Here is a 23743-nt window from a genome sequence, read left to right as displayed (position 1 = left end):
ACTCGTCATAGACGTACACAGAGAGAAGTAGTTCCAGCTACAATGTTCTTCCGAAAGACGCATTATTCTGTTAATAAACGCAAGTTTATTATCGCTCGCTATAGCGCCAAAAATAAAGCCTCACATTGATAAAGCCTCACAAATAACATGCAAGTATTGAGGTCCCAGACAGCAGTCATTTAGTAATAGCCTATATGCTTTTTTTTCTTTTTTTTTTACCTACACACCAGTGTGAATATTTTTGTTATTGCATTTCAAATAGGGCCAATTTATAGGCTACTCCTAGGCTTACATTTTTTAATTACAAAGGGCCTACTGATGTTTTTGCTATTGTATTTTCAATATTATAGGCTATTATTTGTGCATAAACATATCTGGTTATAGTAAACATACCGTTTGCTTGAAAACAACATATTCTGTCATCCTTGCTGCAAGCTTACAAGAGCGATAATATCATTAAATGTGAAGGGAGGCCCTAAAATATTTTCTTGGGGAAAAGGGGGTCTCAGACAATAAAAGGTTGGGAACCACTGATCTATATCACTGGTTAATTTATCTGGCTCTTAATTGGTCAGGTCTGGATCATGTAAATGCTTCCAGTTCTGCTGAACATCTTGAGTAACATTCTCCTATCTAGACGATAGACACTGTATTTTGTTAAATTGCTCACAAATCTTTCCCGTCACCCTTGGTACCTACGATCGATGGAAGCAACTTAAACATGGTAGTTTGTGGATGTAGGGTCCAGAACTACAAGAGACCACTTACTCCATCTCTTTCCTCTCAGCTTCTTCCTGTGAGAGATCCTCTTCTACACTGTAATCCAGCACAGCTCCCACTCCATACGCTTGGTTCTTCTGCACTACAGGCCTGATGGACTGATGGTCCTCGCCTGCCACAAACTGACCGTAGAACGTCATCTTCATAAACTGCTCAAACATCTTCTGTCCTAACAACTTTCTGCTGAGATCTATTATCTGTAGGACACAGAAATGCACATTTTATAGTATGATCTGATTTCATTTTTAGAAATATTTAAATGGATAGTTCACCGAAAAAAAAAAATTCTGTCATAATTTACATATCCTCAAGTTGTTCTTTGTTCTGCTGAGCACAAAAAAAAACATTATATATTTTAAAGAATGTTGGTAGCCAGACAGTTAACGGTAGCCATTGACTTCCAATGTGTTTTTCCTACTATGGAAGTCAATGGGGTCCATCAACTGTTTGATTACCAACTTTCTTTAAAATATCTTCTTTTGTGTTCAGCAGAAGAAAGAAACTCATAGGTTGAAACAACGTAAGGGTCATTTTTGGGTGAATTATCCCTTTAAGGGGTGTCCTTACAGTTTGGGGGCACTAATAATGGCACAAATACTAATAAATTGACGAGCGCAAACCATAGTAAATCACCTTGCATGATTCATTTAAATACTCCCTTCACATACATGTTGCATCTAAAAGGGAAACTCCAACAAAAGCAAAAGCAAATACAACGCGGTCAGCTGCAAAAATAACCATGTGCGCACCTTTTCAGCGCTAATTTTTCACTGCGAGTCTTTAGTAAATCCTGACAGTAGTTTAACTCCAAAAGAGGGTTTGTGCTGGTGCAAGGTGTTAGTAAATCTGGCCTTTAATATGTCACACGATCCTTCAGATATCATTCTAATATACTGATTTGCTGCTCAAGAAATAGTTCTTATTATTATCAATATTATACATACATTAGCTTACTATATAAATTGTTAATGTTTAAATGAAAGTTATCATTACAAATATATATATATATATATATTTTTATTTTAAATCGGAAGCTTCTTAATTTTCTTAAGGCTGAAACCCTGTGTAAACAATATATTCAGTGTGTGTTTCCACTTCCAATTTGCCTAAAGGTTAAAAAGACTTGCATAATATGTCTCTGAGGTTCATTCTATCCTTGCCAGTTGACTCTAGTAACTCTACACACTAACCACATGACTTCTTCCCTGGCAAGGTGTCATTCCTGTCAATCATCCAGGACAATGACACAAGAGTAATTCCATTGAGAATTCCTCCAATACAGGAATTCATGGAAGTCTGTCACATGCAGTACATGAAAGACAAGGATGGTATTATTTATGAATGCATTCTATAAGCATTAAATACATTACATACCTCTTTATTCTTATCAACCAGGATGTCATAGGTGCACAGTTTGAAAACTACCAAGCTTCTCAGTAACTCAAGAGTGTCTTTGCTCTTGTAGGCTTCTTTGGTCTGTTCAAAGTCAATGGAGATGTTGTTACTGAAGGACACATGCTCCTCTTGTGTGTTTGTTTTGGTTGAATGTAACGCTTGCACACTCCGTTGATAACCATGATGAGTGGAGATCACAAAACTCCTGTCACGAGTCGCGAGCGCAAAAGCTGGAAGAGTTTTCCGGAGAGACATCAGTTCAAGACTTCTGTACTGACAATGTGCATAAAACAGACAGAGATCGCCTGCTGCTTTTTGGAAAGCACTCTGTCCTTGAGCACATAAGACGGTACCTGTGGGGTCCCGCCCCATATTCAAATCTGGGCTGACTGATTGGAACAAATCCCGTAACGTGCTTGTTTACTGATGTAACACACTCATGGAATGCCATAAAAGGAATAATGTTGCATAAACGTTACGTAAAAGAAACATCCCTGTTTTATAATTCTGAGGTGTAAATGAATATAATTTAACTAACATAGAGGGTTAGGCTACACATATAATATGAACTATGTGATGATGTCAATACACCAAGGACAACAATTAATAGCCTAAACTGCGGACTGTTTATTAAATCTTGCTTTTTGTCGTTAGTTTTGATCTTGTAGTTTTGCTTGTTGACGAACGTGACGTGACATTTGTTGTGCACGTTCCATGAAGTTAACAGCGGGGGGAGCCGTTGCATTGTTGAAGTATTTCACTTTCACAAGACTGAGGGGAAACGATTTAGCTAATCTGACAAGACTTCTGGAGACATCCGAAAATTATTAATAAAAAATAATAATTACGATTTTTATTTATTTATTCAAAAGAGTTATTTATTTGTGTGTGTGTGTGTGTGTGTGTGTGTGTGTGTGTGTGTGTGTGTGTGTGTGTGTGTGTGTGTGTGTGTGTGTGTGTGTGTGTGTGTGTGTGTGTGTGTGTGTGTGTGCGTGTGTGTGTGTGTGTGTGTGTGTGAGAGAGAGAGAGAGAGAGAGAGAGAGAGAGAGAGAGAGAGAGAGAGAGAGAGAGAGAGAGAGCACAGCTGCATAGCTGTAAGATCTATGTTAGACATGATTATTCATTTATTTAGATGGATTTTATTTATTTATTTACTATAGCCTACATGGTCTACACAATTTTTTGTTTTGTTTTTTTGGGCTGTTTTTTTTTTTGGGGGGGGGGGGGGGTATTTTATTAGACCTATAATGCTTTGGCAACATTGTGATACACAGTATGCTAATAAAGCTCATTTGAAAATTGAAAATTAGAGAGAGAGAGAGAGAGAGAGAGAGAGAGAGAGAGAGAGAGAGAGAGAGAGAGAGAGAGAGACTTTTGAATTTTTAAACTCTTTGTACTAAACCACTAAAATACAATATATGACATGCTATTCTATGTTCTATGTGCATATGCAAGATAATTCTTAAAATCATTAAAAAAATGTACCACCAGAGATCACCAGTTGAACACTAGTCCCATCCTCTCTCATTGACAATAAAGCACCACCATTCACTCACCATTTTAACTCAAATTCATTACTTGTGATTTGATCAAATTTGTGTTCTATTCTGATTCTCGATTCAACCAATGCAAACATTTGCATTGCACTTAGCCTATATGTTTTCCCCTCAGCAGCCATTCTACAGGTCTTCCAAATAGGCTAGCTTGTCCAATTATAATATCCAAAGGTACAATGTTCTCAATGTGTGTTTGAGAGATATTGGTTTAAATAAAACTATTCGATTTATTGGTTTGGTTGTGTTTACCAGATATAGCCTGTTATACGTATACATGTACAACCCACTGTTGTATATAACCCTCACTAGTAATGAGGCGAGACGGACAGCGTGCATGCGCTCGTGCGCGGGCATGTTAACGGAGGTTGGTAAGGGGGGCTGGAGGGATGCATGGTTAAGTCCTAAACATATACTAAAGTCACACCCACTCGCTGAGGAGCTGCTCCTGGTGGTTTCGGTTAGAATTGGGAAACCGCTGCACGCCAAAGAGTGCAGGCGCACCGAATTCCCAAGAGCCAGAGCCAGAGATAGGATCACTAATTAGGAATTTTCCTTCTGAAAAGAGAACAACGACCGTTTTAAAGTCCCCGTGTCTTTTCCAAAATGGACGCACATAGTTTTGCAGACTTTTTTTTTTCTTTTCTTGACATGCTTTGAAGCAGCATGTCCTCTCTGAAAATCTACATTTTGGAAACAACGGCGGGAACTGTGTCAGAAATGTCCAGCTATGCAGCAGTTACATCCAGCAGTGTTTGGGGCGCTTAATAAAAGCAGAAGTTCTCAGGAACTGGGGCTGGACGGAGGGAATAACTGTTTGGTTTTATAACTTCTGTGCGCCCTCTCCTCCTCTTTTCTCTCCTCTGCCTCAGCCTTTGGAGTCTGAAAGAGAGTGGATAAACGATTTATGCGGATAAAGTAACTTACAAACGCTTGCAGTCGAAGGTTTTGAGACTTCGGAGATACAAAATATCCCGTCAGAACTTCTTGAGTTTGTAAAAGAAAGGAATGCTGAGCAGAAGAGGCGCATGGAGAGATGCTGTTTCTTCTACCATGGATCTAAAGGGCACTTTAGCGGTTTTAGTGCTTTTGCTTCTATGCTTGTGTCCCGTTTTCAGTCAAGAACTCAATCCAAAGGGTAGGAACGTGTGCAAAGTTCCAGGGTAAGTTGGAGGAATAACTTTTAGGGGGGAAGGAAATAAAACGAAAGCAAGTAGCCTATATGAAAATCCACTTTTATTAAGTGCAGCAATTAAACATTATTTCCGTGAACTTCAAGAAAACAGTAATGCAAATGAAAAAGAAGGCATACATTAGCCTACATTAAGAGTTCAAATTAAAAATGATAAAATATTTTATATTAACCTTTGCTTTAAAGTTAGAATAGAAAATAGGGCCAAGTTGTTTGTCATTTCTGATTGTTGTTTTTGTGGTTATAAAAGTAATGTATTGTAGCCTAATATGAAAGTGCAAAGAAAATAGTGATTCAACTTTTAAAACTGTACTTAAGTTTTTATTTTATTTTATTATTATTATTATTTAGTTTTTTTTTATGACGTTCCAAATAGCAAATTATTTGAATCTGATGTGTGTCACTCACCCTGTTTCACATCTGGGTCACTGACACACATTGAGAGATAGAGGGCGACACCAATTACTCAAGCACTGAAGCATTGAAGTCGTGGCATAGTTTAGATACTGCATAAAAGCCTACGTAAAAGAACAATAATTAAATTAATTGATATTAAAATACTTCTAAAAGCCCATAAAAATGCATAAAAACGAAAACGAAAAAAAAAATGCATCATTTGATACGTACATTTTAGAGAGTTTGAAACTGCAAGACTTAGAGAATGATCTGTACAGTTCCACAGTCGTTACATATTCTAAACTCTCCTCTAACCTAAACACAGAGATCATCAAGGGTGTGACATTTATTCACAACATACTAGCTATACCCATGACCTACATTTCATTCCAAGTATAATAGATGTAGAAGGCTAATCACATTGATCAATGTTGATGTCCAAATGAATCTATCAAATCACATAGGCACACATTTACAAATACTGTAAATATCACAGGCAATCATGGATCAAAACTAGTGATTAACCTTTGAATGGATAACGGCAATGCCCAAATCTAATGAGCAGAATGGACGATAGCTTATGTAATAGGCTACTGATATCAGAAGCATTTCAACATTGAATTTCAAAGTTAGGGAATTTTTTTGCCTTTTAGGATGCACCCATCTTTAAAAAAAAAAACGATTAACTAAAAACAACGATTTATATTTTATAATTAAATTTCGACAATTATTTTAAGTGTTGGTTGATTTCTGTTAAAACATTATACATTCACGTGTCTAAATTTGGTCAGTCCAACCTTCTGCAGATATTTTGCTTCAAACTACACTGCTCTTTCTTATATAATGATAATGAATGATCAATTTCATTCCCAATTTTGCTTCTTTATATTAGTCATATTTTAGGTTGGGACCACCTCTTTTGTCATGTCTTACCTCACCCTGGGCTGCAAGTGAGTCAAGACTAAAAGTGTTGCCCCTTCAAAGAAATGACCTACATATACACTTCTATTCAAAAGTTGGGTTTGTATTTAAAAGAAGTCTCTTACAGTATATGCTCATCAAGGCTGCATTTATTTAATCAAAAAATTCAGTCAAATATGTGATATTGTTACAAATTAAAATAACTGTTTTAAATGTCATATAACATTATAAATGTCCTTACTGTCACTTTTGATCAATTTAATGCTTCCTTGACTGATAGTTCACCCAAAATAAAAATTCTGTCATTTACTCATCCATAAATTGTTCCAAACCTGTATGCATTTCTTTCTTCTGTTGAACACAAAAGAAGATACTTTGAAGAATATGGGTAACCAAACAGTTGATGGGCCCCATTGACTTCCATAGAGAAAAAATATATACTATGGAATATATCAGTAACTGTTTGGTTACTGACATTCTTCAAAATATATTTGTGTGTGTTCAGCAGAAGAAAGTAATTCATACAGGTTTGGAACAACTTGAGGGTGAGTAAATGATGACAGAATTTTTCTTTTTTTTTAAGTTAAAGTTTAAAATTAGGCCTAAGTTTCTTTAAAAACAACAACAACAAAAAAACACATTAACTGACCCAAAACTTTTTGAATGGTAGTGGATGCCAAATACAAAATTCACAAAAAATGAATTGGTCATGGTGAACTTGCAGATCATCTCAAAAGGCTTTCCCAAAAGTATCGTTTGCCAACTATGGATAAAATGTCCGTCGTTATCAGCATAAAGTTGATAGCATATAGTATAACGAGTCGGTGTTTCCCAAAATCATAGTTCTACTGAACATTCACAAACAGCATCGCAAAGTTGTGTGGTTGGAACGACATGTCTCCACCTGTGGTTGGAAGCATAGTTTCTTGTTTGCATGGCATGTGGACTTAATAATTCCTTATCTTGTGCAAAATTAGCAAGTTGACAATCTATAGCTTTCATTTCGAATGTATACAGCATGTCATTTATGTCTATAAGTTTATCAAGAGATTTACAGCGCTGGTTTAAAGAGTGCACATGTGCAGACGTGCTCTAGTATGTAAGAACGAGTGTGATTTAATCTGGAAATAAAGCAAAACAAAACTGAGAAAAAGGAGAAGATGTCCTCAGATGGCATGTCCACAATTTATAACAAAAAATTCTAGAATTAATTTGATCTCAAACGGATTCATTAAAAAAAGTTATTACTCCACCAACCTGTGTGACATCATAAACCAACATGGTTGACCGTCAAATTTGCGACATTACGTAATGAAGCAGCGAGTTATGTTGTTGTACAGGAAAACACACCCCTGGCCGATAACCAGGGTAAACTGTTCAGTGTTCAAATAATCTTAGAAAATTACTTCATGAGGAGCATTATTTTAATTCAAAACATGTTGCAAAAAAGCTAAATTTAGATGTATGAATATACTCAAAATCTCAAAATCATGTTGCATTTAAGCTCAGCAGGCATTTTAGGGGAATTCTACTTGCAGTGTTAAGCGATGAATGGTTTACGCGGTTGTTTAAAAGCGTGTTTACATTGCGATTACTGGCTCCAGATGGCTATCACTGTACTTTAGATCAAAATGGAAACCACCAGATACAATCTAATGTGTATTCTCACAAACAGAGATTCTCACCAACCACAGACGTTGACAGGAAGTTCACGTTCTTTTAACAAAATTGCTCCAAATTTCCACACAGGACTTTATTGTTGCTGAGTCAAGTTTGGCCCCCTAGCTGTTGACTGATGCTCAATTTCCATTTGTTTAAGCTTTCATCCGCGGCGCTAGCTTCACGTTCTCGCTGTGGTGTGCATGTCGGGTTTGACACAGTGCAGAGAAGTCAGGGCTGTGGTGTAGATCATGTCTGGGTAAGACACGCACACATAGGCTAAACAAACTCTGACTGAATGCAGAGAGCGGACCCCACGCTTCAGAGGAAGCCAAAGTGTGGACAAGGCCTCGCAGAGGTCACATGTGGCGGAATATGAGGGGCGGCATATGTCTTATATCTAACAAGCACTTAGAGAGTATTCTGTTTTAACAGGAGGCCACTTGAAGTCGAGATAGCAGGGATCATTTGAAATGTTTACCATTCACAACCAATCAAAAGTTTTGAGTTGTAAAGATTTTTTTTAATGCTTTTCAATTCTCTGTTCACCAAGGTTGGATTTATTTGATCAAAAATACAGAAAAACAATAATAACATTGTGTTCTGTTTTCTATTAGACAGTCTTCAGTGTCACATGATCCTTCAGAAATCATTCTAATATGCCGATTTGCTGCTCAAGAAACCCAACTTCTTATGTTGAAAACAGTTGTGGTACTTAATATTGTTCTGAAAACCATAATGATTTTTTTCAGGATTCTTTGAGAAAAAGTTAGTCTATATAAAATATAGAAACCTTTTGTGACATTTCAAATGTCTTTACTGTCACTTTTGACCAATTCAATGCTTCGTTGCTGAATAAAAGTATTGATTTCTTTAATATATATATATATATATATATATATATATATATATATATATATATATATATATATATATATATATATATATATATATTACTGACCCCAAACTTTGGAATGGTAGTTTATTAGTCTACAAACATGTTGAAACCTTTAGACACATTGTGCTGTGGTGCTCATATGGGAGACACAGGTTTGAATCAGGTCCTCATTGTGTCCCAAATCCATTCCTCCCTCTTCCTCCCATAATTTTCTGTCAAAAGAAAGGCATGCAACTATAAGTTTCTGCAGCAGGCCTGTTGTGTGATGCTTTGAATAAAACATCCACCGCAGACACATGCAAAATTCCACCGGGATCATATGTGTTGGATTAAAAGAGTAATTCACACACACACACACAAAAAAAATCTGTCATTGTTTACTCACTCATGTCATTCCAAACCCGTATGACTTACTTTCTTCTGTGGAACACAAAGGAGATGTTATGACTCACACATATTTACATTCGTCTGAAGCAGTATGATAGCTTCATGTGAGGAATTAACCAAATTTAAGTCATTATTCACTGAAAATTTAGATTTAAAACAGATGCATACAAAGAACTGCAAATGACATTAGAGAGCTACAAATTCAGGGATTTTCAGTGAAACAAATTTAATTTCAGTTCCACACAAAAAGCTATATTGTGGTTTCTGAAGAATGTGTTTAAATGAGTTCAACTGAATATTCCAACAAGCATTTTCAAAGCTTTCTTGTTCATTCTGGAGTCCAGCCTGTTTATTAGACTGACTTACTGGCCTAATGCAGGACATTTGCATTACTAATCAAATCAGGCTGTGGCCTTATTTTGGATCCAGCCACTCATTGTTTTTCCACATCTGACGATGCAATGAAGTTATCGCTTCAAACGGGATGTCTGGTTCGCATGACTCCTGTCAGTGAGAGGGTGGAGAATGGAATGAATGCTTACGCTTGTGTTTGTGAGAGTGGATGCGGGTTCGCTATCTGAAACATCTGCGCTTGTGAAGCTCAGAAGAAGCTACAGATGGCACCCAGACATTTGAAATATTCCACATGCTTAAACATCTCACGGACAGTTGAAGCTTTGGTCAGGGCATTTGCAAAATATGCTGACTCGAACATTTAACGATCAGCTGTCCTTCGAGATGTCAGCTAAATGTTGTATAGATTGAATATTCAAGCCAATGCACTTTATCTTGATCATTTCATCATGATTTGTCATCTTATCATTAGGTCATCAGAGATTACGTGTTGCAGCGGATGGGCGCAGCAAGGTGAAGAGTGTTTAACGCGTAAGTGTCATTTCCTGTATGTTAGATCACTTCCTGGGTGTCACGTTACTTGATTTATATCTTGACCATGTCCTTGTCCCCTCAGCTCTCTGTGAAGGCAACTTCACTTGTAATGAGAACGAGGTGTGTGTCCGACCGAACGAATGCCGCTGTCGTCATGGATATTTTGGGGCAAGTTGTGACACAAGTGAGTTGCTTTTTGTCGTTTTCAGATTAAAGTAACTGATTTTAATCATTAAAATTGTATGCCCTTTAATTAGCCTAATGCACTCCTAAGAACTGAGAAAATTATATCTGTTAACGTTTAACAGATATATACCAAGTTCTGTCATGAAACTCTCGATTGCGCTGGCTGATAAGGTCCTTAAAGGGATACTCCACCGAAAAATGAAAATTCTGTCATCATATACTCACCCTCCTGTTGTTTCAAACCTGTATGAATTTCTTTCTTTTGCTGAACAGAAAGGAATATATTTAGAAGAATGTCAGTAACCAGACAGTTTTAGATACCATTGACTTCCATAGTATATTTTTTTTCCTACTATGGAAGTCAATGGTATCTAAAACTGTCTGGTTACTCACATTCTTCTAGATATCTTCCTTTCTGTTCAGCAGAAGAAAGAAATTCATACAGGTTTGAAACAACATGAGGGTGAGTATATGATGACAGAATTTTCATTTTTCGGTGGAGTATCCCTTTAACGCAAACTGCTATCAATTATGCTTTTAACTACACCGCTCAAGCTGATTGGTTCCTGTTGCATCTGCAGCCAATGAGCTTAGTGCTCAACATTTAAATAGTTAGTGTTTGCTGTAGCAGTTTGCAGCACGCTTTCAGAGTTTCTCTGAAAACCCTCCACCTTCCTCCACCTGTATAGATCTGCTATGAGTAATTTCATATATGCTATTTGTACAGCAGCAGCATGTCTTACATGCTCACAGCAGTGTGTCTGTGTATGTAATAGCAGTAGAAATGCTCTGGAGCAGCAATAATCAACAGCAGTAGCGTAGCAGATCTATTCCGCCAAGACCAAATACATTACATGTATTGTATAGTCATGATAGAAATGCATTTAAAATCTTTCTTTTCCAGATAAAGTGTGTAAAAACATACTGATTATTCATCTTAACTGCAGGGGTGTATTTCAAGGAATAGTTCACCCAAAAACTTTAATTATCCCATCATTTTCTCACCCTCATGACTTTCTTCTTTCAGCCAAACACAATTAGAGTTATATTAAACAATATCCTGGCTCTTTCCAGCTTTGTAATGGCATTGAAAAGAGCCAGAGTTAATGAAGCTCCAAAAGTGCATCCATCCTTCCATCCATCCATCCATCAAATGGTTTTCAAACCTCCAGTGGTTTAATAAATGTGTTCTGAAGTTAAGCAATGGGGTTTTGTAAGACATTTAATGGGTTTTTGTATTTAAAACTTTATAAACTTTAATCACTGGCTTCCGGCAACAGCTGTATGCACGTGCACAAGAGGGTTACATGGTTTTAGCTAGAGGTGTTTTAAAGCTAAGCTTTTACTATGCCTATGTCATACGTCGGGTCAGAGGTCACCCTTCCGCCGGAACTCAACTCTCTCGTGAATGTGCGTACGGCCGTTTGCCGGAAGCCACTGATTATGGTTTATAAAGTTTTTAAATATGGATATCGTGGGAAGGCTGAAAGAAGAAAGCCATAAACACCTGGCTTGAGGGTAAGTAAATTATAGGATAATTTTTATTTTTGGGTGACCTATTCCTTTAAATTTGTGTCATGCTCTAAAATGTCCCCTTCTGATTAGCAAAAGCAAATAGAAAATCTTCAAGTCAAATCCTTCAAGATGTCCCACTCCAAATTCAGCATATGCTTCAGTATAACAAAGAAAATTGTCTGAAAAATTAAAAGTCCTGCTAGTTTAAAAAAAAGAAAAAATTCAACAGACTTTAAGACAACATGACATCATAATTGAACTCACTTTCTTTAAATATGTCCATTATTGTTAAAAGAATAAATCTCATAATTGTTCATAATCATATAGTTCCTTCACCTCTCAAATTACTTTTCATCCCTAAAGACATAACCAAGGCCAATTACTGTACCCATATATATATACACACAAATGCCTTTCAAAAGTGTGAGATCATTAAGTTTTTTTTTTTTTTTTTTTTTTTTTTTTTTAAATCAATACTTTATTCAGCAAGGATGCATTAAACTGATCCCAAAAAAATTTAAAAATAAGCAGCAAAACTGTTTACATTGATAATAATAATAAATGTTTCTTGAGCAACAAATCAGCCTATTAGAATGATTTCTGAAGGATCATGTGAAACTGAAGACTGGAGTAATGATGCTGAAAATCAGCTTTTTCATCACATGATTTAAAATATATTCAAATAGAAATCAGTTCAGATCAAATAAATGCAGCCTTGGTGAGCATAAGAGACTTTCTAAAATAATGTACTGCCCCCAAACTTTTGAACGGTACTCTATATATATATATATATATCACATTAATATTAAGAAATTTTATTTACAAAATAGACATTTTATGCACTAGTGAAAGAACATTCAACCAAGCAATCTGAATTTTAGCCAAGTAAACTTTAACAATGACACCTGAAATCATTCCTTCAGCTTCCCAGTTGCACAGAAAACGTTTCCTTTTTTGACCCTGTAAACTACAACCTGTGCATCTTTTTGACTCCCCTAGAGTGTCCCGCTCAGTTCTGGGGTCCGGACTGCAAGGGCATGTGCACGTGCCACCCTAACGGTAAATGTGACGACGTGACCGGGAAGTGCACGTGCTACCCCAACCGCTGGGGTGAAAACTGCGAGAAGTCCTGCAACTGTCAGAAAGGCAAATGTGACCAGGAGACGGGCAAATGCACCTGCCATACCGGTTACTGGGGACCGCAGTGCAACAACAACTGCTACTGCAGCATCAACTCTGTGTGCGATCAGGCGGGCCGCTGCATCTGCAACCCTGGCTGGTACGGCCGAAATTGCGGTGCTCAATGTCTGTGTAATAACTCGCCTTGTGAGCAGTTTACAGGCCGATGTCAGTGTAGGGAGAGGCTATGGGGTCAGCGCTGTGAGCGGTACTGTCAGTGCGTGCACGGGAAGTGTAACCCGGCAGATGGATCGTGCACCTGTAAACCTGGATACAGAGGAAAGCTATGCCGGGAGCCGTGTCCAGCTGGGCTCTACGGACAGAGCTGCAAAAACAGGTGAGGAAAAGTTATATACACTACCAGCCAAAAGTTTGTTTTTGAACTTATGTTCACTAACACTGCATTTATTTGATCTAACATACTGTTAAAAAAAAAACTAACTATTGTGAAATATTAAGAACAGTTTTCTATTTTAATATATTTTAAAATGTAATTTTTTCCTGTGATGGCAGAGCTGAATTTTCAGCATCATTACTCCAGTCTTCAGAGTCACATGATCCTTCAGAAATCATCCTAATATGCTGATTTGCTGCTCAAGAAACATTTCCTATTGTTATCAATGTTGAAAACAGAAAAAACAATTTTTTTTTGTGGAAACCATGATACACTATCATTCATAAGTTTGGGTAGGACTTTATAAAAAAGAAATTAATACTTTTTCGCAAGCATACGTCAATTGATTAAAAGTGACTGTAGAGACAAAACGTAACAAAATATTTCTACTTCAAATAAATTATGTTTTTTTTAACTTTCTATTCATCAAATAAAAATGTTTTTATCAGTTTCCCACAAAATAATAAGCAGCAAAAACTTTTTGAGGAAGATTATAAGAAATTCATGATTTCTGAAGGTTGTTTGTTTGACACAGAAGACTGGCGTAATGATGCTGACTAAAATCTACTAACTATAAGTAACTTTGCAACTACATGCCGTACTTATTCTACTAACCCTAACCTAATAGTATACTACTCTAATGAGAGTTTGGTGACATGTAGTTGCAAGTTATTGAGAGTTAGTAGAATGTCTAAAGTGGACTATCGAAATAAAGTGTAACCGAAAATCTTAATGATTCCAAACTTTTGAGCAGTAGTGTGCAGTATATTCATATCCAGAGCTTTATATCTTCTTGATTTTATAGCCATAACTTGTTCTCTTCTTTTTTTGACTGACCACACCTGGACGATCCCGGGCTTTCCTTTTTGCCGTTGATTCAGGTGTGGCCACTGTAAAGGCCAGCAGCCCTGTAAGGTGACGGACGGTCGTTGTGTAACGTGTGAGAGCGGCTGGAACGGGACGAGATGTGACCAGGCGTGTGTGGAGGGTTACTTCGGAGAGAACTGTAAGGATCAGTGTCCACCGTGCAAAGACGGTCACTTCTGCAACCGCATCGATGGGAAGTGCTCTCACTGCAATCCCGGCTGGATTGGAGATCGGTATGAATCTTTGGCTGATAGTGAATCCTATTGTAGCTGACAGGATCGTACACTGTCTTATCACTATTGTATAGTATTGTATAGTACAATACTACAGTATTGTATCACCTGGTATTTGACAACTGAAGGGGAATTCACTATACTAAGAAAGTGTTATTTACACACACACACTATATGATCGAAATTATAATAATAATAATAATAAACATAAATAGAAGCACATAAAATCTAAATCTTTAAAAGTTTGTGGTTGGTAAGATTTGTAATGGTTTAAAGGAAATGTTTAAAGAAGTCTCTTATTCTCACCAAGGCTGCATTTATTTGATCAAAAATAAAATTAAACAGTAATGTTGTGAAATATTATTACAATTTAAAACAACTGTTTTCTATTGTAATATATTTTAAAATGTAATTTATTCCTGTGATGCAAAGCTGAATTTTCAGCATCATTATTCCAGTCTTCAGTGTCACATGATCCTTCAGAAATCATTCTAATATGCTGAATTGTTCCTTAACAAACTTTTTTTTATTATTATCAATGTTGAGAACAGCTGTGCTGCTTAATATTTTTGTGGAAACTTTTTCTGGATATTTCATTATTTAATGAATAGAAAGTTTATAAGATCACCTCTCAAATTCTTCCTATGTTGCTCCTCGAAGACTCTTTCGATGAAAACTTTGAATTGACCATTGATCCTCAGTCTGTTTGTATCTTTGTCTTTGTGTAGCTGTGAGGTGCGCTGTCCTAACGGCACATATGGAGACAACTGTGAAAAAGACTGCAGCCACTGTTTTAATGGAGACTGCCATTTTGCCACAGGAGAGTGTCTGTGTGACCCTGGCTTCAATGGGACATAGTAAGTCACATCTCTGAGTCACGCACATATTTAGGTTATCTTGTTATCAAGGCCTGTTTTCACTAACGGATGAATCACAAAATCAGCAAAGAGTCACTAATGGATGAATCACAAAATCAGCAAAGAGTCATTCTAAATGGTTTAAAGATGAGTAACTTTAAACAAATTGCAGTGTGCTAAACAGGACACCCCAAATGGTTAAATGAGAATTAGTTCTTTGTCAAACACAAGTTCATATTCAACACATAAATAAATATTTTGTGAGGAAAAGCATTTATTTGCCCTTTTAACAAAAAAGAAGGCAGTTTTGAAACTCTGTAGTCTATAATTACAGTGATTGAAAGAGAATAATATTGATGAGCCTGAATCACTTAAATGTCCAGACTCCACACATAGTTTGTACGGAAGAAAATGTCAGGCTTATGGTGTCTATTTATTTATTTTATTAACTTGTTTTTCTTTTTTTATTAATAAATTGTTCCTGTGATCAAAGCTGAATTTTCAGCATCATTAGTGTAACATCATTCTAATATGCTGATTTGCTGCTCAAAAAACGTATTATTATTATCAGTTGAGAACAGTCGTGTTGCTTAATATGTTGTGAAACTGATGAATAGAAAGTTCAAAAGATCAGAATTTATTTTAAATAGAAATCTTTTGTAAAACGATACATATATTTACTGACACTTTTGATCAATGTCCTTGCTGAATAAAAGTATTAATTACATTTAAAAAAAAAAAAAAAAAAAATAATCCTACTGACCCCAAACTAGTGAACGGTATAGTGAAACATTAAATGAATAAATTGTTAACATTAAACATCTTAAATTACATCCTTGTAATATTTGCATATTAAACTGCAATTGGTTTCTTTAGGAAATGCCAAATTAGTTTATTTCACTTAGTTGAATATTTATCTAAATATTGACCACAAACTGCACTTTAATCAAATCATACCTTTATCGTCAATTGATGAAACTTCACTTTAAACACATAAAAATAAAAATGTATTTTTATGCAATACTTCCTTTTTTCTGTAAGACATTTAAAATATTTAGTCGGTTTCAGTTCAGTGACGTCAATAAGAACTTCTGTGCTTGTGTCATTTATTATAATTGTTCATTCCTCTTTTCTGTTCTTGAATTTGCATTGCCAACTACATAATTGCCCACAATTCCCCAAACTGCCGTGTTCCATTTTCACTGGAAACTCTTGTTGCTTTGTACACAATGATTGTATTGACTCTCTTTCTCAGTGCTCTTTGCATTTCTTTTCATTTTAGCTGCAACCTGACCTGTGAGTTCGGTCAGTTCGGAGTGAACTGTGCCCAGACCTGTCCATGTCACGACAAGAACTGCAACCCAGTGTCAGGGGCCTGCAACCTATGTAAGAAACCCTTCCTGTCTCTCTGTGGAATAATTAAATTGTCATTTCTCAAACTATGTTATGTCATTTGCTATGGAGACACAAAAGAACCCCTGAGATGTTGAGATATAGTTGTGGGATCCAACATCAGTCATTTTTTCCATTACGTAAAGGGAGAGAGGAATAGCTGCCTAGTTGACGCAGAGTTCAACTCAAGATTCAACCTTTTGACTCGAAGCGGATTTGTTTTTAAATCATGTCACGATCATTACTCGCATTATGCGGTGTATTACAACCATCCTGGCAGATTTTCATCATTGCTATATTTAAAGGGATTTACACTATTGTTCAATGTTTGGGGTCAGTAAACTTTTGTTTGTTTGTTTGTTTGTTTTAGAAGGAAATTAATACTTTTATTCAGCAAGGATGCACATGATCAAAAAGGGACAGTAAATACATTTATAATGTTACAAAATATTTCTATTTCAAATAAATGCTGTTCATTTTAACTTTCTATTCATCAAAGAATCCTGAATCATGCATTACAGTTTCCACAAAATATTAGGAATATTAGGAAGCAACACAACTGTTTTCAACAAGAAAATGTTTCTTGAGCAGCAAATCAGCATATTAGAGTGATTTCTGAAGGATCATGTGACACTGAAGACTGGAGTAATGATGCTGATAATTAACAAATTAATACAATTTTTTTTTATATATATTTAAACAGAAAACTGTTATTCTAAATAGTAATAATAGTTCACAATATGACTGTTTTTACTGTATTTTTTATCAAATAAATGCAGCCTTGGTGAGGGTGAGACATCTTTTATTTAAATTTTTTTATACCAACCCTAATATTTTTTCCATGTATTTTTTTTTCTTACCCCACTGACAATTTTTTTTTGTCATAAGCAAATTTGTTTGTCAAGTTTATATTTAAAACAATAAAAACAAATGCCAATGCGGTAAGAAACAATTATTTATTTTCAAGATACAGTATATAAAAAAATATAAAAAATAAAAAAAAAAGTATAATTTTTATTATAGCTTGTCTTTTAACATTTACCTTTGTCTTTAAATTGATCTTATCTTAACTCTTTCCCTGCCAGCATTTTTTTTATTTTGCCAGCCTTAACATTTTATTGAAACTTTATGCATTCTTTTTTTATCAATACTTGAATGAATGTGTGTAAGTTTCATAAAAAAAAGCAACATTTTGAGCAAAAAGCTGAGAAAAATAATTTGTTGTCAAAGACTACATCCAGATTGGATTCAGAACAATGATTAAAGGGGTGGTTGAGTGTGATTTCACTTTTCTAACTTTAGTTAGTGTGTAATGTTGCTGTTTGAGCATAAACAACACCTGCAAAGTTACAACGCTCAAAGTTCAAAGCAAAGGGAGATATTTGCTTTTAAAGAAAAGGACTACAACAAACGGCTGGTTGGGACCAGGGGGGCAGGGTTTCATATTATTTTGAAGTTTCCCCGGGCGCCGCCATTGGCTAGCGGACCATCACCTGCTGTTAGCATCCCATTGACTCCCATTCATTTTGGCGTCACTTTGACAGCGAATAACTTTACATCTGAGGTGTTTAAAGACTCCATTTGTCCATTATTTATTTCTAAAGAAACACGAAAATGTATAAAAGGCTCCATTACCTTGTATCTTACGTTATGGCCCCGTAGAAGCAGTTTTTGTAAAAATAGGCTAACGATTGCGTCATAACACGCAACTCTCTGTCGCACAGTAGAGGAGAAGCTCGCGCCCAATCGGGGGGACGTGGAGGCAAAATGATAAATTACCGTATGGACAGGAGATGAAGCTCGCGGGCAATCGGGGGGACGTGGAGGCAAAATGACAAAGTAATTAATCAGAATACTTAGCAAAAGTTTCTCCTGCTTCTAGCTCATAGACACCTCCTACTCACGATCTCCGTCTCTGCAAGTTTCGGGAGGGAATGATTCAGATTTCTCTTGGTACAGCTACTAGTAGATAGACGGGTTGCTCACGTCACATCTACGTCGTCAAGCTCAGTTTGAGTCTGCGCAGTACGCTCGACCATCAGGAAGTTAGTGCTTCTAATTGACTTCACTTGTCTCCGTTGAATCCAATGGGGTCGCTGTGTCCAGTTTATATACTGTCTATGGTTGGGACTACATGACATTCCTCTCGGGTTAGTGACATCACTAACCCTAGAATTTACATAAACCCCGCCCCCGGGAACACGCAGTCCATGTTGAGAAGAGGAAAAGTTGTTGTATAAGAGTACATTTGTGAGTCAGCTCAAACTTTAGCATCCATCTTTTCACATGCAATAGAAAGTCACTCTGTGTGCATCTCACAACAGTTCATATATGAGCAATTTATAGATTTATCATGACAGAATAGCCTAATTGAAGATAGTTAACTCCACATCAGCAACATAAATTCATCAACTAACCATTCAGAGACGTCCTGTTGCATTCTACATGTTGTCACTTCTTCTTGAGTCTCTCCATCCTTATCTGACTCCGTTTAACATTAAAGGCAGAACATTTTCTGTCATTTTAGTGTGTCTGCGTGAGGTAACAGCAGCTGCTAACAGACATGAGCTCTTGAAACCCCGCCCTCTGCAGCAGCTCATTTGCATTTAAAGGGCCAGGCACAAAACGGTGCGTTTTTGCAAACCCTCAAAAAGTGACAACTTTAACTTACTATATAAAAATATCTGTGGGGTATTTTGCGCTATAACTTCACACACACACTCTGGGGACATCATAGATATATTTTACATCTTGTGAAAAGGGCATTATACCACCCCTTTAAAACATAGATTGAGAAGATCAAGTCCATCAACAGCCCTAAAGCTTCACAGTCCTATAGCTCGTCCTGGGTCGACATTTAATTCAATAACATTAGGCAGTTTTTGATTTATATGCTGTTTAATGCTAACGAATGCGTTATTTTACATATGCATCTGCTTACATATGATATCGCTTGTTTCTGCATCTTCTTCACCTGTGTTTTGATCTGGAGATTCTTTACTCTTCAGAAGATCCCTAATAGATCCGTCTACCGTATACCATTCCGTCAATGGCGGGGAAAGAGTTTACATTGTTAATGAGAAACAAGACAAAAACGTGCCGTTTTCCAAAACATTTGAATAATCAAGAAAAATAACATTTCCCTAACATTCCCTGAACATAAAATTCGGATGCAGAGAAATATAATTGATTTTACTGCACACATGATTTATGCGCTTTATTCAAAGTTGTCAAAGCCATTAGATTGCTTTGTGTGAGATACAGACCTGGAATTTAAGTCATTGCTCACTATTGTTATCTCTTTCATTATTTTTAATGCAGCATAACCTTCAATATCACTGAATTAAATAGCAAAAAGAGTAAAAGATCATACATTTCTCTTTAAAAATCAATGAGAAACTTGTTGTGCAAGCAAAAGAAACACACAGCTGCTATTTGTAACATGCCTGCGTAGTCTTCACTATGTAGGTCACTGCCGTAGACAGCAGCAGTTTAACATGGCGGCCTTGATGGTGTTTCCAGAGCGGTGTCTTATTTTTACGGCTGTGTTTTTTGGCTCTTTTCCTGCCTGCTCGCAGACTTACTGAGAGCCGGGGTTGTTTCACACAGCTGAGAGAAATACTACAGGAAGAGAGACAGAGTGATGAGGAAAGGTGTGGGTCAGGAGAGTTTTCACAGGGACTTGAGTGAAGGCAGGAATGATGTCATTGTGCCCGACCTTTGTGAGGCCTTCCTCGAACGCAGCTGTGCTTTCAGGACATGTGTTGATGTCCCCACACCACACACTACACCCGGACTGAGCTCGACACCTCTGTGAGCATAGAGCACAAATCAAAGAGTCAAAGAGTCAAATAGTCATCAGTTATTATGCTTTAACTGTTTACAGTTGTATGTTTGCACAAGAAATATTATGAAAGGAGCATTTGGGTTCAGCTGAAATTAATTTCGACTTCTTTTTGTAACCTCTGTTTGACAAAATTGCTGCAGAGATTTCAAGTGCATTTAAAGGGATACTCCACTTTAAAATGAAAATTCTGTCATCATATACTCACCCTCATGTTGTTTCAAACCTGTATGAATTTCTTTCTTCTGCTGAACAGAAAGGAATATATTTAGAAGAATGTCAGTAACCAGACAGTTTCTGGTACCATTGACTTCCATAGTATACTATGGAAGTCAATGGTACCAGAAACTGTCTGGTTACTATGAAAGTCAATGGTACCAGAAACTGTCTGGTTACTATGAAAGTCAATGGTACCAGAAACTGTCTGGTTACTGACATTCTTCTAAATATCTTCCTTTCTGTTCAGGTTTGAAACAACATGAGGGTGAGGCCAGTAGGAACTCTGAAGTGACGTAACCACGCTTGTTGTTGTGACTTTTATTTTGATGGCGCGGCGGACCTTTATTTTGACGGTGCTGACAACGCCAGCCAGAGCCTGAGCACACAGTGCTGCTCGCATTCTCTGTGTTTATTAGTTTACGATCTGTCTAACAGTCAAGTCTTATACGTTATTATATAGAACTGTTACACAAAGAAATTAGACAGTATTTGAAAAGGTATTAGAGTTTGCCGTGTGGTTGATGTTCAGTGTTGCTGAGCAGAAATACATAATCAAGTTTCTCTTGGTCCCCTCAAAGTTGCGTTGGATTTTCTCCTTAGCGTAAAGGTTGAGAGGTCCATCTATCACTGTTTTCCATGTTTGTAGAGTTAGTTACTGGAGTAAATATATAGGCTATAAACTGTGTACACAGCTTTTTTTTTAAATTGCAGGTGCTGGTCTTTCGCGTGCGTTCGGCCAATCAGTGTACACTTACATCACTGGTAGTTCCTATACTGCTAGTTTAGACCCTACTCTGAAGTAGAAGCTAAATTAGTTCCTCCAAAAGGAGTTCCTAGCACTAAAATCGTTCCTAGTTCCTGAAGGATAAAAGGGTACTTCCACCAATAGTTCTAGGAACTATGAAAAGGTTCCTCCGGCGTGAAAGCCCCTATAAACTTTGTACTAAAAGAAGCGATTTACCAATCACAACACACTGGTCCAGTCGACCAATCATAGCATATTGTGCTTTTTTTTTTTTTTTTTCAGAAGGAGGGGCTTCATAGAGACAGGAACTAAACAGTGTTACTGACAGACTGGGAAGAGAGGTGCTGCAACAATGTCAAATATGAGAAAAATAATGTGTTTTTAGTTGTTGTTTTTTTACATTAAATGTGAAAACCCATTCTAGTAGACCCCAAAAACAAAATCAAGACTTTGGAAAAGGGCATATAATGGCCTCATTCATACACAGTTTATTATAAACATTTCTTCATGGCCTGCTGGTTGTGTTTGTCTGGGTTTAAGTTGTTGCTTATGTTGTGTAAATATTAATAATGGCATAACATATGTATATTGAACTAATAATTGGCCTTGGATGATCCAGATGAAAAATATGGTGCACCCAACAGCAGAAATTCTTCATTGTCAGCAGTGCCAAGTTAAGCATCCCATCACTGTCTTTGTTTATGAACGGAAGAGCCAAATGGCCACACATTATGCTCCAGTGATAATGCCTGTTGGCAACAGATTCAAAGAAGCCACTGGCAGACTTCCTGCATCTCACAGGACACAACTGAGCTAGCTCTTAAACTCCTGAACTGGTGTGGGAATTTCAAATACATTTAGTTTAATTTAGGTACAATGTTCTTCTTTAGCATGGAAAAACTCAAGAAAATGTAAAAGCTGTTTTATTGGAAATGCCATTTGCAATGATGCAACATCAAATTATTCTTAGTATGAATTTTTAAATATGTGAAATATTACACAGCTCTCAGGAAGACTTTATTCTGATTGGTCAATTACAGGATTCTGCCCGGTCACTCATGAAAGTCATTAAACTTTATGCTGAGTAAACTTCAATAGCACTGCAGTAAATAAACAAAAAAAGTCAAATAAAATAAAACATTAATTTAAAAAAAAATCTATGTGGTTTGTTCAGGCAAACATTTTTTTTGTTGCTTTTTGAGTCACTGGATTTGGTTCATTTCTGTACAATGCTCTTTGGCAGGCAATATTTTATGAACATTTAAACTGTTTAATGTGAAATTCCATGTGCAATAATGTAACTTGATTCTACAATTATTACATTTGCATTTACTGTATTACAATCTGGTCAAATTTGGCATTCTGCAGTGTATTTATAAAGTTCATTAACTTTTATAGTGTGTAATCTTCAATATCACTATAATTTGTGACCACTAAATTGTATAATTGCCCCTCAATATGTCCAATATTTCATGTCAATTTATTGATTTATTTACTTAGTGGTCATAGTCCTCAACCTGCCAAGAGTTTATTTTGTGATAGAAGTCCAACTGACTGCATTATCCCCTGTTTCGGATTCAAAGATGAAATACTGCTTTTAGGAATTCTATATTTTGAATTACTTCTTAAACTTTGAGCATTTAGAAGAAGGTCTCTCTTACCTGTCGTTCTGCTCACATCAATTGTACTTTGGTCTCCTACTGCAGCCATGTTTTCACTGAACACCCTCCATCTGTCCTGAAAAATGTGTTAAATTAAACAATTGAATGAATACACACATATGTTAGTGCCATTTGTTCTAAATTGCAAATTTTACACTCTCCGTCTGTCTCCCTCAGATCCTAATCAGCGGATGGGAGTAATAGCTGCTGGAACGCTGGTAACATTCCTGCTGGTGGTTCTTCTGTCTCTGCTGTGCTGCTGCTTCCTCTGTAGCAACAAAGACAATCGCAAGTGAGTGCAAATCAACACTAGTTTCTCAATCCAGTTCTTAGTCAGTCCTAGCCTTCTGAATTAAAAGTTAAAAGTTAAAACACTTTCTCCAGTTACAGTTTATTGTGTTGAGACGATCACTAGTAAGTTCTTTTGTAGATTTTATGAAGGTTTAACCATTGGACCTCATTCATGAAACTTTTGCAAATATGAGTAAATTTGTGCATAAAATGGACTTTCCCCGAATACTTTCCTCTTGACTCAGATAAACCTCAGATTTGATAGTTAAACGTGTTAATGAATTCTAATTA

At 36.5% G+C, this 23743-nt stretch overlaps 2 protein-coding genes and 1 long non-coding RNA gene across 3 annotated transcripts in view; 2 read left to right on the top strand and 1 right to left on the bottom strand.

Moving 5' to 3' along the window:
- Positions 1–2527, bottom strand: part of prodhb (proline dehydrogenase (oxidase) 1b) — a 29976-nt gene extending 27449 nt beyond the window's left edge. Inside the window, exons 1-2 of the mRNA XM_082170827.1 lie at positions 2155–2527; positions 769–977 (exon numbers count right to left, since the gene is read on the bottom strand). Coding sequence (XP_082026953.1) covers positions 769–977; positions 2155–2430 — 485 coding nt within the window. The 5' untranslated portion in view covers positions 2431–2527. The remainder of the gene's footprint in view (positions 1–768; positions 978–2154) is intronic.
- A 1621-nt stretch (positions 2528–4148) lies between these two features.
- scarf2 (scavenger receptor class F, member 2) overlaps positions 4149–23743 on the top strand; it is a 34498-nt gene continuing 14903 nt past the window's right edge. The window contains exons 1-8 of the mRNA XM_082170818.1: positions 4149–4891; positions 10008–10066; positions 10152–10253; positions 12770–13286; positions 14225–14443; positions 15172–15300; positions 16583–16686; positions 23339–23453. Coding sequence (XP_082026944.1) covers positions 4737–4891; positions 10008–10066; positions 10152–10253; positions 12770–13286; positions 14225–14443; positions 15172–15300; positions 16583–16686; positions 23339–23453 — 1400 coding nt within the window. The 5' untranslated portion in view covers positions 4149–4736. The remainder of the gene's footprint in view (positions 4892–10007; positions 10067–10151; positions 10254–12769; positions 13287–14224; positions 14444–15171; positions 15301–16582; positions 16687–23338; positions 23454–23743) is intronic.
- LOC309499581 lies at positions 4903–8808 on the top strand. Its single transcript, XR_014206289.1, has 3 exons — positions 4903–5229; positions 5272–7034; positions 7295–8808. It is a non-coding gene; the product is annotated as an uncharacterized lncRNA (long non-coding RNA).

Source organism: Leuciscus leuciscus (assembly GCF_965113295.1).
Source record: "Leuciscus leuciscus genome assembly, chromosome: 5".
In the NCBI taxonomy this organism is placed as follows: Eukaryota; Metazoa; Chordata; class Actinopteri; order Cypriniformes; family Leuciscidae; genus Leuciscus; species Leuciscus leuciscus.
This window is presented reverse-complemented; position numbering and strand designations above follow the sequence as displayed.